This window comes from Alligator sinensis, unplaced genomic scaffold, assembly GCF_000455745.1.
Source record: "Alligator sinensis unplaced genomic scaffold, ASM45574v1 scaffold470_1, whole genome shotgun sequence".
NCBI classification, from domain to species: domain Eukaryota; kingdom Metazoa; phylum Chordata; order Crocodylia; family Alligatoridae; genus Alligator; species Alligator sinensis.
Window position 1 is genome coordinate 135,225 of NW_005842487.1, and position 18,360 is coordinate 153,584.

The 18,360-nt window shown below is 42.1% G+C and overlaps 1 protein-coding gene across 8 annotated transcripts in view; it reads right to left on the bottom strand.

Moving 5' to 3' along the window:
• Positions 1-4,203: 4,203 nt before the first annotated feature.
• TRAK1 (trafficking kinesin protein 1) overlaps positions 4,204-18,360 on the bottom strand; it is a 209,042-nt gene continuing 194,885 nt past the window's right edge. For 6 of the 8 annotated variants that reach the window (XM_025212838.1, XM_025212837.1, XM_006031231.3 and 3 more), the window contains 2 exons: positions 12,845-12,947; positions 4,204-7,041 (listed from right to left, as the gene is read on the bottom strand). In XM_025212838.1, coding sequence (XP_025068623.1) covers positions 6,252-7,041; positions 12,845-12,947 — 893 coding nt within the window. In that variant the 3' untranslated portion in view covers positions 4,204-6,251. The remainder of the gene's footprint in view (positions 7,042-12,844; positions 12,948-18,360) is intronic. The other 2 variants (XM_025212842.1, XM_025212843.1) reach the window with 1 other exon arrangement.

An 18,360-nucleotide genomic window follows, 5' to 3' on the forward strand; every position in this document is an offset into this window, starting at 1 on the left:
AACGGCGGGAAACACTTTTCTGCACGCGGGTTCTCTATAACAACAGAACACTCCGTTGTGCAAAAGAGCTGCAATTCGGCGGGAACATAATTTAGCGGTGCCGAAGCACGCACAATCAAAAATCCACAACTTTGGGTTGTGACAAAACCAACACGGCTACAATCAAAAAACCCAGCAGCCTGATGGAGTCAGGCATTTCTGCAAGTAATTATCCGGCTGTTTTTTAGGCCTTCCTTGTTACCTTTCCTATGCCACCACCCTCAAAGAACCAGGCAGCATCATTGATACTTGGATGTACACAGGCTTGAGTACTAGCCTAGAAAGCAGGTTTCTCTCTTCCCTGGTTTAAAAGGAACTGCTTTTCATTCATGCTTTCCACGTGCATCTCAGATGCACAAATTTTGCATGCATCTTTTTCTGCCTGGAAAAGTAGGCAGAGACAGGCTGGTTGGAGGAAGAAAGAGAAGAGATCCAACGACAACAACAAAAAAAGCATACGTTTCTTTCAAGGAACAAGAGAAATTTTCAAGAGCCCTCAGAAAAACTGGACTTGCACTTCTTTAGGAATTAATTCCTTGACATATAGCAGGGTGATGTGCTTCAAGAACGTTTCCAGCCAAGTTGGTCTGAACAATGTTTTTTGTTTTCCTTACCATCACAATTCATCCAAAACAAGCTTTCTCCAGGAGGCTGAATTTTCTCTGGTAAGGCTGGGTGGGGAGAGGTTTGAGAGTAACTAAACTGTGAATACTTTGGTCTATAAACCATGCTGTACCAGAAATGTGGAATTCATGTCAAAAAATCCATCTAGCCTTGGCCCAGATAGAACCTTTATAGATCTGGGAATGACTAAAACAGGGGCGGGCAATTATTTTGGGTGGAGGGCCATTTTCCCAGTTTTGGCAAGCCATTGAGGGCTGCATGGGTAGCCCTGCTCCTTGATAGGTGCCCCACCCCCTGGTTGCCATCTTGGGACCAGAAGTCCTACCCCCTAACTCCTGACCTTTGCCACCAGAAGTCCCTCCTCTTACCAACCCCCCTCCCAGAAAAACTCCTTTCAGCAAGGGGTTTTCCCATCTCTGAATCACAAAAATACCAAATTATATTTTAAAAATCAAACATGTACTACAACATTCATTAATTTCATTAAAAAAAATGTCCTGATTTACATGCGTGTGTGTAGTATACATAGACATGACAGTATAATAGCTTAAAATGAAGTCTGATACTATTGTATATTGTGGGAGGGTGTGGGCAGGAGGGTGGGTATAGGTTTGTGGGTATGTGGGGCATGGGGGAGGGTGTGTGTGTGGGATTTGTGGGTGGGTAGATAGGTGTGGGTGGGTATGGGTTTTGTGGGGGGCTATGAGTGCGTGGGGAGAGGGTGGCTGGAGAGGGTTATGGCTTGTGTAGGGGGGAGGGTTTGCCCACAGCCTGTCCCTGCCCCACCCATGAGGCAAGCAGAGCCCCTGCAGCACTCCTGCAAGCCCGGTCTCTGCATTTCTGCTGTTCCTGGAACTGGCGTGGCCCCCATACTCCTACTCGCTGCCACTTCCCCGCCACCACCACCGCCCCAGCCACTCTGGCACCATGTCTGAGATGCTCCTGCAGTCCCAGCACTGCACCTAGGAACCACGTGATGCAGGAGTGCAGTTCGGGGGGGAGGGGGGAAGCAGGGAAATGGCTGCAGCAGTCAGGGGGAACGGGCAGCAAGCAGGCGCGTGGAGCACAGCAACAGCCGGGCGGGAGAGCAGGGCCTATGCCAGTGCCCGGCTGGTGAGGCCCAGAGCTGGGTGGCAGGAGTGCAGGGTCTGGCCTTCCAGGGACTCTGTGAAGCCAGGCTGAGCTGCTCAAGAAGAGAGAGGAGGGAGCCACCCCGGCTTCACAGAGCCCCTGCCGCTCCTGCTACTCCGCTCTGGGCCCCACTGGCACTGGCCCCAGTGCACTGGCACAGGCCCCACACTTCCACCTTGCTCTGTGTTTCATGCACTGCTCCTTACCCCTGCCTGCCACAGCCATTTCCCCACTCCCCCACCCACTGGCACCACATGGTTCCTGGCTGCAGCACCAGGACTGCAGGAGCCAGGCCAGCCCGGAGGACTGGGGTGATAGCCCAAGGTCCTCCCCTGACTGCTTTCCCCTCCACCCCCGCCTTATCTGTATTTCCCTTGGTGCAGGGAGGCAGGAACAGTCCCAGGCCAGAAGCTTCCAGAAGCCCCTGCTAGGCAAAGGCTTCCAGCTGGGGCTCGCAGCGGAGGGGCTGAAGAGGAAGCAGGGCTGGGCCAGACTTGCTGCTGCAGTTAAGTTCTGCCACTGGCTCCTCCTGGGTCCTACTGCCCCTGGGTCCTGTCATCTTTGACAGGCAGCCAGGAGCAGATATATATTAATTTTCTAAATTCTTTACAGGCTCCACAGGCCGGATAGAATGACCTGGTGGGCCAGATTCAGCCGGAGGGCTGTATTTTACCAGCCCCTAGTCTAAAAGGAGAGATAGGTTTTCAATAGTTTAAAATGAAGATGGTCTGAGTAACCAGTTCCACCCCTGGCCACTTAGGGAAATTTTGATAATAGAGTCCTGATGAGTATCTGTTCTAGCTCTTGTTATGATTTTGATTGAATTTTGCAGCATAATAGATGGGTAGAACAGATAGAAGATGAGGGCAGTTTGGAGCACCCTGATTGAGAGGCACTGTTCTAGAGAAATAAGTCAGGAACATCCTTGCTGTTGTATCTTCTGGCAGTACAGCCATTGTTCATTGAAATAAAAAGACATATATACTTATGACTTGTAGGCTGCCTAGCACTTCCTGGCGGCAGTATAATATACAGAGGATGTTACATAAGAGCTACTAAATTCATGGACTCAAATGGATCATAAAAGTTGAGGGGAGGGGGGGAAAAAAAGCCTTCTAATGGTAAGCTGCTGGGCAGCAGTCCTGTACAATGTTTGAAGCCTCAGGGTACAATTTGTAATAAAATGTCAGTACTAATTACCAGGCCTATGTCTGCTTTCCTGACCATGCCAGATTGTTTTCTAGGTTACTAGTGCTGTGTCCATTTTAACAGCAAAACTCTTAGGCAAGGAGTCTTCCAATGGGATACTATTCACCACTGATGTAATGCTGTCAATGTTAATTCTTATAGCCAACCCACTCTTAATTCCATCACACAACTGGAACAGTGCAAAAACCTTGTTTATGCTTTTCCATTACTTCTAGGATTATCTCTATAAGTTGCACTTCCTAAAGTCAGTCTTCCAAGGACAATCTCATTATTGTGCTCCTTTTCTCTGAATTCCTTCTGATCAATCAATATATTTCTGATTACGAGATTCCTACAACTGAACACAATTTCTGCTGGGGTCACAATGGACCAAAAGAGTTTGCTCTCTGCTCATTGACAGTAGGTCTCCATGTATGCAGCCTCTAATTGCACTGGCCTTTTGTGGCAGCCATCACATTACATTGCAACATCCCATTTAATTGGACAGAATGCAAAGTCTCCCAAGTCACCTTTGGCTTAACTGGTCTTGAAGTTTCTCCCTTCCCAATTAATATCTAGAATTTATATCATGTTCCTCTGCCCACAGATAGTAGATTGCATCTTTTGAAGTTGAATCTCACTACGATTTTCTGCTTGCCAGTCTCATTCGCTTACATCTGTTTCTATTATTACTCAGTCCTCTCTGGTGCCTGTAGCTGCTGCTTATTTATTATAAGCTGTAAAGTTTGCTAGCATGCTGCTTAGTCCCCTTTATAAATCCAAATAAGAAGGTATTTAATAACAGGCCTGACAAAGGTCCCCTCAACTCATCTCAGTACTTTGCTTTTTAACCATCACCATTTATATCTCGTCCATATACAGGGGATGTTTATGCCCCACTCTAAACAACACACAGTATAAAAGTCCAAGTTGACCCATTCCCTAGAGTTATTGCTTTACTGTTCAATTTTTTAATACAATTGTAGTCAGTTCCACAGTTGTTTGAACAATACCAGGTAAAGCAGTTCTGTAGAATCACTTCACTCCTCAGACAGTTGGTCACAAACCACAGATTTTTCTATCAATGTTTTTGAACCAGGTCTCTCTCTAGCATAATTTACAAATTACACACATTATGGCTATGAGAGAGTCATACATTCCGAGATGAAAGTATTAATCGCCTTAAAAGCCCAGGATAAAGCTGAATAACAGACAACCAGATAATTTTCATTTGATTTTATTGATATTCATCTGTGAAGAAAATTTAAGTTCTCTCTTTCTGACATGTTACAATCATTTTTTTTTCCTGGCGGTTGGATAGTTCCTACTGTCTCTTTAAAGGCTAAGTAATACTTCCCAAGTGCATGATAAAGTTTAACATTTTAAATTCTCATATGGTATTGCTTTTTCTCTCTGGGTACATAAAATGGTCCATATAAGTCTATGATGTTTCAGAAACAATTGTTATTCTATCTACTGTTTTAGGATACATTCAAATAAAAAGATACTTAAAGTTACTTGCAATAAGTGCACGCATACAACAGCAAATAGAGCTGATGACATTTTACTAAAACATTTTTTAAGTTCATAGAATAAATAGAAGTCTTCAAAACACATGCAGTATTTGGATCATGTGTTTTCTCTCAAAATATCCTTAGTGTCCATTGCACTACTCTAGTATCTACCTCATTCAAAAAAAACCCCAAAAAACCAGAAACAAAAACAAAACACCCATCTCTTGTCACAAAGACTAAAAGACAGTTCCATTTATACAAGAAATGATCAGTGCTAATGATTTAGTAACAGTCTGGTACAAATGGCAATTCATGGCAGTTACAAGTAGTGCAGTATTGGTGGCAATAAATAAACTGGGTGCTTGAATTGCAAGGGGAAAAAAGTAGATGCCAGAAGTTTAAAAAACAAACAAACTAGAAGCTGAAAGATGGTCTTGCTTTGGCTATGAAGTAAGCAACTTTTTTGTCCATTTTTATTTCATGAGCTATTGAATCTTATTACAAGCACCTAAACATAGAATTGGGACAGGCAGGGAGGAATATTCCAGCATACATTAGGTTCTTCTGATCAAAATCCCAACTGTTCCTTCTAGCAAGGTTGGACCTGTAGGAAAACAAGTTTCTTTGAAAACACAGTGAAAGACAGACAGACTCTCACTCAGGGTTACAAAACCACTTAATATTTAGTTTTGTATTCTTTACGTATAAAATCTGTAGAGAAAAACAGGCAAACAGAAGCTCAGAATTTGTTCTCTTTCACTTGTACCAATCTGCTACTAAATGCTTTTGTGGTTCTTCCCTGCATGGTATTTCACAGACACACCTTTTCCCAATACTGCTTAAGATTGTTCTAAAAGAACACTATATTTTCCAATCCATTCAGCTACTTTGGCTCCCAGAATGAGGTTGCCATGTTTCTTTATGAATCATCAACACTACTCTTAGGGATAGTTTGCAAGGCATGTGGTTTCAGTGTCAGCAATGAACATAATATAAAGCATTTTCCCTTCCACAGTCCAGTGCAGCATCGGGGGAGGTGAAAAAAAAGCCAACACAAAAAGTCACACAGAATATAGATGTGACAGATGAAACAGCAGTAGTGGAAATATGTCATTGTTTCAGGCACCCAGCAGACCTGCTGACCTAAAAAACATGGTTAGTTCAAGTTTTATGATGGGGGGGTGCGGTAGAAAACAATAGAAGTCTCATTAGGTCAGGCATGCATTCAAATAGCCCAACACCACAAATGCAAAATGTAAATAACAAATGCTGAACAGTGATTTTTAAAGCATTTAATGAAGTATAAATGCTCCCAGGCTCACAGGAGCCGTGTGTGCTGTTATTCAAAGTCTCAGGTATTAATCAATAACCCAACAGCCTTACTATGCTTTCTAACTGTCAAGTTAGCCTAGCTACAGAATTTCACTTTTCTAGTTATGATGTTTTTGTCTCTTTTTTTCAGTGCATCTTTAAAAATAACCCTTTCAAAAGGTTAGCAATTTAAACCCTCAGTACAGCAAATTGCAGTGTTAAGAACATTTTGCACTCAGTTGACAGTAAAATAATCCAATTAGTTACAATATATCAGATTCAGGTACATATTTACACATTGTACAAATTTACACACTTCTCCCATTAGGCACAAAGTTGATTTGTCAAACTCAGAAAGCAATGGAAGAAAAACAAAACAAAAAGGATTGGAAAAGGAGGATTCCTGGTATCTGTTTAAAAGACAAGCCATAAAAATTAAATCCTTCACCGTAAACTAGTTTGCTTCGGTAGCTTGGCTCCCATGAGGATGCCTGAAGTGAGAGTTGCAGGGCCTTTCATCTGCATGCTGGAGCCCACCATAGTTGGGAAGCTCCGGTTCCTTCGAATGCCACTGTTCAGTTGAATGGCACTTGTTACAGCAGGGCAGCCCAAGGGTAGACCTTCTGGCACCAGGCCTGTGGGAACAAAGGCCCTCACTGGTCCCTGTGCCCCACAAAGAAGAGGTCCCTGGTCATCACTTAAGGAAGGAGCTTGCGATTGCCCCGAACTAACTACTTTGGCAATCCCGAATCGCTTCACTTTGTCCACAAGATTAAGGTTGGAGACAGACACATCCGTCTGACTCTCACTGTTCCTGATGTTCTTTTTATTTCTCACCTCCTTCAAAATGGAGCTGGCAGGTTTGGAAGCCAGGAAGTTGTCATAAGGTGGACTGGTGCATTTGAATTCAAAAGACAGAGGGGAGGAAGAGGGAGTCTGCATAGGGGAGTTTGGAGGAGTTGAAGGAATGATAGCCATTTTAGGAGAATATGTGGTCAGGAGAGTGCCCTTGCTAGCTCTGTCCCAGCTTTGTGGATTGTACACGGCTGCAGAGATCCCCCATTCTTTAAGCAGCCACACCAGTCCCAAGGATGTGCTCATAGTAGTCGTTGATTCCCGGAGGTTAGTGAAGGATTCTGCCAGGCTTAAACGTCGAGGGGTGCATGGGGTAGCCACTGGGGTGCCTTTTAAATTGCTAACGCTGCCACAAGCTGGAGTAGGTGCTGCGTTAAGGCTGAAAATAAGAGAAGTTGAATTAATATCTTCTTAGAAATCACAATCTTTGTAACAATTTTAGAAAGTAAACAGGCCTTCCATTTCCAAGAACGCTTGAAAGATGGACCCAGAAATGTATCCTGTATCCAGAGCTTACATGAATTGCAAATTTTGTACAAGCAGTCATTCTCTAAGTGCAAAGCTTTAAACATGATATTTGTCCAGGACAATTGGATTAACAGTTTCCAAAATCCAAACAAACATTTGACACCATCTCAAATAAATGGTCCTAAATAGTTTGGCATCTACAGGCTTTGCTCACTGACTGCAAGGGGCCAAATAACTGACCCTAAAAATCCGAATTATTTCAATGAGATAAGGATTAAATAAATGTGAGTTTACTACCAGCTTCTAAAAGACTGAGATGTGGCTAAGAGCCACAATTTTGAACCTACTACACAAATGGCTACACTAATGCTTATGGCTCCAGCAATGCTGCCTTCGCTGTATGGCAGGCTACAAATGATGGGAAGCAGAACCTATAACAGCAAGATGAGCTCAAGTGTAGCCTCTGTTCTAGCTGCTGAAGAAGAAGTGTAGCAAAGCAGCTGGAATTCAGCATTTTCATTGACATGCTTAGCTAGAATTATCCCCTTTGCATGTAGCAGAAAATGTGCAAAAAAAGCATTGTGGATTGATTTTTAGAGGTGCTGAGCACTCACTGCCAGAGAAACTCCTACTAGGAACTCAGTACCTTTGGGGAGAACAGGTGGAGAAAAAAAAAAAAGCAAACGAAGCCATTCGCTACCAACTGCTTGTTAGTTGAGTGATCGACAACTTGGCAGGAAATTAAATATGCAGACTTATTTGTATAGCTGTGATCCATGAGTACTCCCCCTCCTCTCCACACCAAAACCAAAGCAACCTAGGCAATAGGCCAGAAGGTGGGAAATAAAAAGGAAAGCAGGAATGACTATACATTTCATATACAAAATATCTGTGGATTAAAAACCATATACCCCATGGCACTAATTCTGGTGCACTTCCTCCTTCTCAGCTGCCAAGCCCTATCCCATGAATGAGGACTGAACTCAACTTCCATTCCCAAAAAATTAACAGCACAATGGTGACAAACGTTATATTTAGGTTCCTATGTGCTGAAATACCAATTCTTAAATTTACTGATGTTTACTTGAGCATTAGACTCAGACCTCTCCAGCTATACAGCAGTCACTAAGCACTTGCCATCTCAGAAAAAGGTTTAGGTAACTAAATAACTTTACGTCTGTATGACCCCTACTCAAAATCTGAAGTCAAAAGAACTGCCTGCTATAGTTATTTACCATCCAAGACATGGTAACATTGCAAATACAGACCTTCAACCAGGAGAAGTTTAAAGTGACTCACAAACCTTAAAAAGTGATTTCCCAACCATTTTATGACTGCTGAATGCAGCCTCATTGGTCAGGTCTATGTGGGCAAAACAGGAGGTTTTCAGTCACATAGGCACAGTTTAACCTTTTTGTTTGAAAGATGTTGAACTGTATCCACAGAGACAGGCAGTGCCAGGGAGTGGAGTTCAACTGAATTACATTTAAAAGGTCTTATCTGCACTTGAGAGAGTCTATCAGAATAGCTATTCTGGTAAAGCTCCAAGTGGAGGCAAGCCCTATGGTAACAAACTTCATCCTCTTTGTGCCCAGAGAGACAAAAATCTTAGGATTTGCCATGATTAGAGTTTGTAGTGAGGTTTTAACACAAGTTAATAGATTGCTAATGGACTCAAACTAAATTAACACTACAGGCAACTCCCACTTAGCACTCTTAATTGGTTCCTGAAAAACCAAGCGTTTAGCAAAACAAGCGTTAAGCCAAACTGAAAGTATTTGATGGTGACCGCAATTGTTTTTAATGACCCAAGATGGTGACCGTGAGCATTATGAAGAACTCACTGAGCGATAAGTGAAATCAGATATCAATTTAAAATGAGTGTTATAGTGAAATAGCGCTAAGCAAAATAGCGTTAAGCGGAGGTTGCCTGTACAAGTTTATACGCTCCACGAACATTTCTTCTTAGATACCTAAGAGTTATGGCCACAGGACCTAATGCTAAATAATGTCTATTTAGCATTAGGCAAGCAGTTAACTTGAGTTAAAAAACAGGACGAGACACTTTAATCCTGACATATCAGAGCATGACAGCTTTTTAACTGGTTTGGTCAAGACATCTGTAAAGCGCCAATAATTCAAAGTGCTGCTCCTTCCCTGTGGCCAAGCAGTAAGTGAACAAGCAGGGCCAGAGAAATTGTGTCGTGTACTGTCAGGAAACAGCGCATTCCCCCGAGTAATAGTCTCTATAGGAATTCTCCACACATCTACAACAGATTCCCCAGCTGCAACAAATGTAACATACAGCCAAGTACCATCGCAAGGTTTATCGGTTTTAACATTCCAATTTGACAGCTCTCAGCTGCCTGGGAAATTAATTTCTTTGCATCCCCTGGTGGCTTTTTGTTGCAACCGAAACAGGCAAACAATTTTATTCCATGCTCTCACAGGCTTGGGAACAGTGGCAGGGGGAGGGCTCCTTATTGTAGCCAAGAAGGTAACACATGACCGCTGCAGCAGTGCACACACACACTTGGAAGGCAAGGCTGAGAACAGGGAGAGGTTAGTTAAGAATGTGTCTTTCTGCCACATACTGAAGCTGCATCTTGTATCTGATTAGTTGATGGTGGCAACAATAAAAAGAGCCATGGACAAAAAGACAGTCACAACAGTACACTGCATCACTTGGCTAAAAATAGGGGTATCCATGCAGTCCTAAAAAGCCGGGGGAGGTGAAGGGGCAGAGAAGGGAGAAGAAGGAGAAAGTTTACTCATGAACTAATTTGTAAAGATTGGAACCAGAGACATTTTGGAAACTAAGGATGCTACCGATAATGGTCAAATTTAAGTGATATACAAATAAAACATACCAAAGAACAGCCATAAAAATCTTTCTGGCTTTCCTGGATAACCATAGGCACCAAGTCTGTGGGTGCTCCAGGGCTCAAACACCCACCAAAAAAAAATTAGCAGGTGCTCAGCACCCATGAGTCACAGCTGTTTTGGTTTTGTGTGTTAGATCTCTGTGGCTGCTTGCACATGTTTAAAAAACAAACAAACCAAAAACCAAAAAAACAAAAACCCACTTTACTGGAAGCAGCAGCACATTACTTCAACCCGACTGCAGCATCTGCAAAGATTGAGTGCTTCAGCGGGGCTTCTTGGTGCTTTTAGCTAAAGCTGAGTCAATCACCTATTAGATAATAGCACCAAAAAAGGCCCATTAAAGCACCCTATCTTTATAGGCATTGGGCGAGCCGGGTTGAAGTAATGTGCTGCCTCTTCCGGGCATGTGCAGGGCTCGGCTATCCCCTCCCCCCCAAGCAAAAAAAAAGAACCTACCAGCAAAAACCAAAGTCAGCACCAATATGAATGACCATCTTTCCCCCCCTTTCCAATTCCCCTCTTTATTTCATTTTACCGTAACAGAGGTTAACATTTCTGCTACTTTGCCAGCATAGATATACGCTGAAGTCCAGAAGGGTATGAAAAGATCTGTTACAGTGGTATTATATTCCTGTATCACCTTAATTGGAAGGACTTTTCCCACCAAAATGAACTGCTTCAAGGCAGCCCAAATACACCCATAGGAAATAAAGCAAAAGTAGACCCGAAGTGGCCTAAGTACCTCAACCTAGTGACAGTGCCAGGGTTAGGTTTAAGATCAGCACCTTGCTTTGCTATATGAAATTTAGTCTGGTTAGAATGTAACCTGTGTTAGGATGTTAGGTTGAAATGCAACCGGTGGGGTAAATATCTAAGCTCTTTGGGTTAGCTGGTGCCACACACACTAGCATTCCTTCTACATGACCCTGCCAGCACAGAAACTGCTGGCAGTATTGCTCACCCCCTGCCACGCTGGGTCATAGTGTCTGCCCTATATCTCCTCTCAGCATAACGTGACATAATGCAGTTTCATCGTCCTCCTCACATGACCTGTGAAGAATCATTTATAGTTTAAGGAGTTCCTCCTCACCGTTGATATCATCACATGTTTGTGACTATGCTACATACTGGGGTACCAATGCCCCTGAGAATGGACTAAAATGAAGCTGAATTTAGTTCCCGGTTATAGCAAAATGGAAGTTTAGCAGTCAATGCAACCTCAGGGGGATAATTATGGACATAATGAAGAGCACTTCTACATTGTCTACTTTCTAAAAAGAGGAGCTGCAGCAAAATAGAAGTATCTTATTTAAGTAGGGGTACTAGAAGGGAAAAGTAACACCTTGGCTCTTTATTTATACCCCCCGGGGATGAATGCATAAACAGGCAGATCTGCCATCATATACTTACACTTCTTCTCTAAATACTCATGCGCTACCATGTGTTCACAGTTAGCCATAATTTATCAAATGCCCCAAATATAGGTCACATGCATTCAGCACCAGTTTGGTTCCCAAGCAATATCCTTCATTAATTTAGATCTTTGAAATAAATCCCGAATAAGGAAACATTAAGTACTCTCCCTTGTGGAGACTGGTGAAAGCTGAAGATGGTGGAAGTGGAAGGATACTGGGTGTAAGCCTGCTATAACTGGAAAAAAAAGTGATGGCACAAGCTGGGCCTCCAACTTGTTATGAAGGTATGCCATGAGGTCCAATTTTTTAATTTTCCTTGATCATCAAATCGTTAGTCCCTCTACAAAGACTAATCCTGTGCCTATCAGTGACCTCTGTTATAGAGCAGCCTGCTCAAGTGACTAGACGGAGTCATCTCTTCATTTCAAACAGTTACACTGATATATAGCAGGCAGCTCTCATTACACTTTTAAGCCTGCATCAAATTGAACGCGGGAGTTATTTTCAAATGCTTTCCCCAGCAAGGACCGCCACTCTCCAGCTCTTCTCTGTTTGATTAAATGATTAGTCCCTCAATCCTCTCTATGGGTGAAATTCACCCCTGTAGAGCAAGAGAAAAATACTAAGTAAAAAAAAATTTTGAGGGCATATATGGAAACTCATGCTGGTGCTCTGCATGACAGCTCGTTTCACTGTGTGTAAACACACAAACTTGATACATCCAATTGATTTTCAGGTGCAAACGTGTGGGAAGCCCCTGGTTAAAATACTGTAGCAAATCAATGTAAATCTACACCTCCCTCCATTGTGATCCAGTTTTGCCAAAGAAACAAGTCCCACACATGTGCTCTTGCATCAAATGCAAAACTTGTTTAGTCACTTTTTGGAACAAACTTATGGATGCTCTTAGGATCTTCAACTCAGGCAGGATCCTGAGAGCAGCCATGGACACAACAGGTGCCACTAATAGCAATCACTCGACATTTTTCTCCAGCCAGTTATATGTGCATAGTAGGAGTGAATGAACAGGGTTTGTTTCTTGGTAGCTGTCCTGGGTTGCTGCAGAAATGAGGCGGGTGCATTGTTCTTCATTTCTGATTCTTCCCCACATTTGAACTACAGAACACAGATGCTAAAATATCTCCTATTGGCTTACCAAAGCTGAATCCTCCACATATCCCTCTTAAAATTGGGTGAGATTTAGCAGAGAGTGTAAAGGGAGAAGAACGCTTTGAAGATGTGTTATAATTCTCCCTACTCCCAGAAAGGATATCACCATTGCTATGTCTTTCCTTATGCCAGGGGTTGGAAGCAAAAGCATGCTAACCACTGGCTTACACCATGACTTATTTCATCTCTCTAGAGGACGGTGACAAATCCTTGAATTCCTTTGGTGCCTCTAAAAGCCCTTACCTTGGAGTGACTCGCGTGAGCTCATCGGAGGGGTGCAGAATGCGGCAGGTGGTGAAGGTGAAGGTGGAGTTGGTTTGTGACATGCACTTCCCAGGATGATGTACTAAATTTTAAAAAAAAGCAAATTCTTTGCATTTATACATAAAAGGAAAATAAAAAGGTCTGTGTGCTCATAAACAGATGCAAAAAGTGATGTGATACCTGGACTGGATCAGTGCAAGGAAGGCAAACACACAAGCTCACTGGGTTATTGCAACTGGGAATCATTCTGCAAAGAGACAGTGAGCCAAGCTGGTCTGAAGGCAAGTAGGAAGCAGAGTAGATTTGCACCTTATAGACTAACCAAAGTAGATATAGACATACATCTACTTTGATATTGTAGATTTCATAGACATCAGGGCTGGAAGGGACCTTGCAAGATCATTGGGTCCAGCCCCCTGCCCAAGGGGCAGGAAGTCAGCTACGGTCAAAGGATCCCAACAATATAAGCATCCAAATATTTCTTAAAAGAGTCCAGAGTAGGTGCTTGCACCACCTCTGGGGGAGTCTATTCCAGGCCTTGGGGGCTCAGACAGTAAAGAAGTTTTTCCTTATATCCAGCCTAAAACAGTCTTGGAGGAATTTGTGACTGTTGGACCTCATCATCCCTTGGGGTGCCCTGGTGAATAGGCGTTCCCCCAGGTTCTGATGCATACCCCTTAAGTACTTGCAGGCTGCCACCAAATCACCCCTGAGCCTTTGCTTCTCCAGGCTGAAGAGTCCCGTGGCTCTCAGTCTCTCCTCATAAGGCCTGTTCTCTTGCCCTCTGATCATGCGTGTGGCTGTCCTCTGGACTCTCTCACGCTTCTCCACATCCTTTTTGAATTGTGGAGCCCAGAATTGGATGCAGTACTCCAGCTGTGGCCTCACTGAGGCCAAGTCCAATGGGAGGATGACATCTTGGGACTTGCTCAAGAAGCATCGATGAATGCAAGCCAGAGTTTTGTTCACCTTACCAACTGCTGTATCACATTGGATGCTTATGTTCATCTTGTAGTCAATCATAACCCCTAAGTCTCTTTCAGCCGTGGTGCTAGCGTGTAGCACTGCCAAGCCTATAAGTGTGATGCAGGTTTCTTCCCCACCCCCCCAGGTGGAGCAAAAAAAATTTGCCTTTGTGCCTAAAAGAATTAAATCCTGAAGACTTGTGCATTTCAGCCTTCCTACCGATCCAGGCCAAAGGCATCTCATTACCTTTTATGTCAGTAATGGATCCAGCTATTCTGTGCAAGCTAAAGGTACAGAAACATTAGTTGGAAAGCTCTGGGATCTGTACATACTGTAAGTTATCATCAACTTTTTCCCCTTTCACATCCATAAGGAATATCATTACATTTTTTTGGACCCACTACTGTACATCTGTGACATGTACTCCACTACTGTACTCCCATGCCTCCCAAAGACAGAATGACCTCAGCTGCAGGATATAGCAATTTTTGCGCATTCATAAGTACGTGCACTATGATGAGTGGGGCCAAACATTTTGGTACATCCAATGGTTAATTTCATTAAAAAAATTATATCCTGGGGACAAATTAAAGATGAGGTGATATGATTTATAGTAAATAATTAAGCACTCAAGCCAGTGATCTTTAGAGGAGAAATTTGGTAGGTTTTTTTTTTCTTTAAATAATTGCTATAGCATGCAGCTGTGGAATATAGTTCTTTACAATGTAATTAGAAAGTTTAAGAGCCATGCAACTGAAAAGCTTGTTGAAGAACACAAAATAAGTTAAAGTACTATATCAAAGATATCATGATTGCATAGGTTCTTCTACTTCATAATTGAGCTTCTAAAAATAGTGATCAAAACAACATGCACAGTAAAACATGCGTGTGATTTTCCCACCCCATCACCCCCTCCCCAACCCATTGAGACATTCCCCAAGTCAGTCACATGTTAATATTGCAGTATGTGACTACTCCACAGTTTGCACTGGCCAGACACCATTCAGAACTTCCAGAGTGCTCAGCAATATGTAAAGTAAGTTTGAATTGTCGTTGTATTTCCCTTCTTTATGTGGCAGTCAAGCAGTCCTTAAAGACTATGGGAAAGCAACAGATGCAAAAGGAAAAAAGCAGGGAGTGGAAACAGAAGGAAGTTTCTAAGCATGTGACAAGTGATCACTAAGGAGCTGACTTCTCCATCCATTTAACAACAGAACACATTGCTGCATATTAAGGGAAGACTCTGGTATGTTTGTGATTAAATACACTGGAGTAGTATGTAAGCAAGCTTGACTGTTAGTACAATATTTAAGAAAAGCAACTACTTCATCTCCAGACATGATCCTTGACAGAATCCAGTTGCTTTAGGAGATTAGTGTAAACCATGTAAATAGCTACTATGTATGGGAGCAAAGCCTAGCAATCATGATTCTCTGCACACCATAGAGATAAAATAAAAACTAAAAAAGGATCTCAAATAACCAGACATGAAAAGTTATTTGGACAAAACAAAGGATTTGGACATAATCAAGTTGAAACAAAGCAGGTCTTGCTAGATGACAGAAGAGAACAGAACAAAGCAATGCTGATTTTAGATTATGAGCTCACCCCAATTATGCACATGGCTATGATATAATAATTGTATTCCCTTCCCTACTGATTGTAACATCCACTGTAGCAGACATCAATTGTACTTTCCCCGCAGATTTGAAATGGGCACAGTGAAGATATATAGTTGCATTAGCAAAAGCAAAGCTCATTGTTATTATTGAGTGTGAGATAGGAAAAGGCTGCTAAAAGTGCAGAAGTCATTGACCCCAGCAATAAGGAACAAATTTGAATGATCAAAAAGAAATCAATTTCCAAAGCCACATTTTCAATCCTCAAAATACCAGAAAGAAAATTTGACCCAGCCTCATCCTCCATCAGTCAGAGAAGTCTCTAAGAAAATTTGAACCAGCCTCATCCTCCATCAGTCAGAGAAGTCTATCATTTGGCTGTCGCATTTTCCATCCTTTGAATGAAATATGAAGAGAGAGTAAGGGCCCATTGCTGCAAAACAACATGAAGAAAATGAAAGCCAGAGGTTTACCCTCAGGCTAAATTATCCTACAGAAGAATGGACAGGTGTTGAGGTGGTAGAAATTCATGTGGAAATCAATGGAATTATGTAGGATTTACAACACCTAAGAATCTAGATTCCTATGCTTCTTTAAAAAACTTTTCTGTAGATGTCATTAAATGAACAAAAAAACCCTGCAGCCATAGCCAAGGGGAAAATCTCTCTCCAGTCTGTAGTGCTGATCTCTCTCCTACAGTTTCCATAGCATAGATCTGATTTTATCCTAAGAATTCTGACTCAATCTGTTTCACATAGATTTCACTGGGACATCGACGTGTGTCCCCGACTATCACTATTTGTCTCATTTTCATTCCATTTCTTTTGGAAGTTCAATTCACAGCTAAAAGTCATATCAGGAAGAAAACTGAGAAACTGAAAAATGCAATTTGTTTGACAAAGTAGACAGAGTCAGAAAATTCTCTTTAAAACTAATATTTCACACATGCAAACACCAAGCCAACTCTTTTCCTCATAAAGTTTGGATACGTTTTCTCCTCGGTAACTTAAAACAAAAGGATGCAACTTTTCAGTACTGCTTTGAACCTCGATAGTTATAATTTTAAAATCTTTGTTTTCCCTAAAAAATGTTGAAAAGGGAATTACATCTGATAATTAGCTATTGGATTCTTGCCTAAAAACATTCCAATATCAAAACTAACTTACTAAATATACGCATGCTACAGTGTTTTGCAACTACAGTAGATAAGTACCAGTGAGGAAATCTAGGTTGGACAGCTCCACCTCTGGTCTGGCAAAACCTCTCTCTGTTCAGGACCTGAAGATGAGGTGTAAAGGTGATTTTATGCTGAATCAACGTAATTGTGGCTGAATCAATGTAATCAGGGCTATTTCAAATTCATCTCACTTATCCACAGCCCCAAAGACTATTCTATCAGCTGGGGATTGCATTGTGCAGGCACATTCCAACTCTACAACTTATGCTAGGGATCCTCAACTGGCTGTGTAACCTGCCTACAGTCATTTCATGCACCGAGGTACATAAGAGATTTGTTGCCAGGCAAGGCTCTGGTCTCCTTCACAGAAAATTGGCAAGCAGGTCTGGTATGTGGAGAAAATATAAAAAATTAAAGGAAGTAAAAGAAAAGCATTAATTCATAGTTTTTTGTCCAGACTCCTAATCTCCATTATGCTAAGGTTACTTATGTGTGTGTGAGGTTGAATTGAGCCAAATGCATCAGACAATCTTGAACTATAAGCTACTTGTTTGTCAAACCCATAGTCCTTCAGAAACAGGTACAGTACTGGAATACAACTCAGCTGGAAAGGCACAAAGACTTCAAGGGAGGCAGAGACTACATTCGCTTGTATTTTGCCTTTAACTCGAGAATATACCATTTGGTCCAGAATTTCTTCTTTGGGCTTATATTGATGAATGGATCTAGTCATTGGCTGGAGGGGGAGACTCCTATCTCTGGCTGCTTTTCTTCAGAGAGCGTTTTAAATTTACAGAGTCTAAAGGCAGTCATTGTTAATCAGGGTGCTATGAGACCCTTTTAAGGGTGCCTCAGGGTGCCATACAATATTAGCACCATTAAGTGTGCAAACACCTACAAAATTCACAAGGTAAACCTAGAGATTTAAATTGGGAATCCAGAGCGTCAAAAACATTCTGAGCCGCTGTGCTCTGAGTTCTTTGCAACAGAAGAATTGCCCTATTATTTTTCTGTAATCAATAAAGTGATGGATACAAGAAACAGCATATAGGGGCCCTGCATCCAGCACTGCTGCGTACTAACATCCATGATGCACAGCACTCTCCAAAAGTGCCTGCACATAGGCTGCCTGGGAAAAAAACCAAACATTTACAGTGGCATCACACAGCAGAGCAGAATGGATGTTTTCAAGGTACTTTCCTAACTCAGTACGACTCCCCCAGGCAATAGAAGATGGAAGCTTTGACACAAGAAAGAGAAAAGGGCCTCTGAGGGCTTACCTTCTCAATTGCTGGTGAAAGCCTGTGGTTTCCAGATGATGTCAGAGAGAAACCAGAGATTCATAGACTGAAAACTTTTGGAAGGTGCAACATGGACAAAATGGACCAGGCTGGAGTTTACCATGGTGCATAAAATGATATGCAAATATTTGACATCCCCTTAAGCATACTTTGCATTATAAACTAAAATAAATGTTATGGTAAAATGCTGCTTATGCATAAGAAGCACCATAAGTAAGATGTTTAGTTGAAATAGCTTGTTTCCAAAGCAATCATGAATTTGTGATTAGTCCTTCAAAAACATGTATGCAAATACTTGAACTTTAAGCAAGTGAGAAATCCCAGCGCCTTTTGCTGAACCCTAATCATACCTCATACATCTTCAGTCACCACCTTCTCATAGTAATTTTTTTTGAAGGAAGCATGCAATTAAGAAATAATGTTCACAGACAA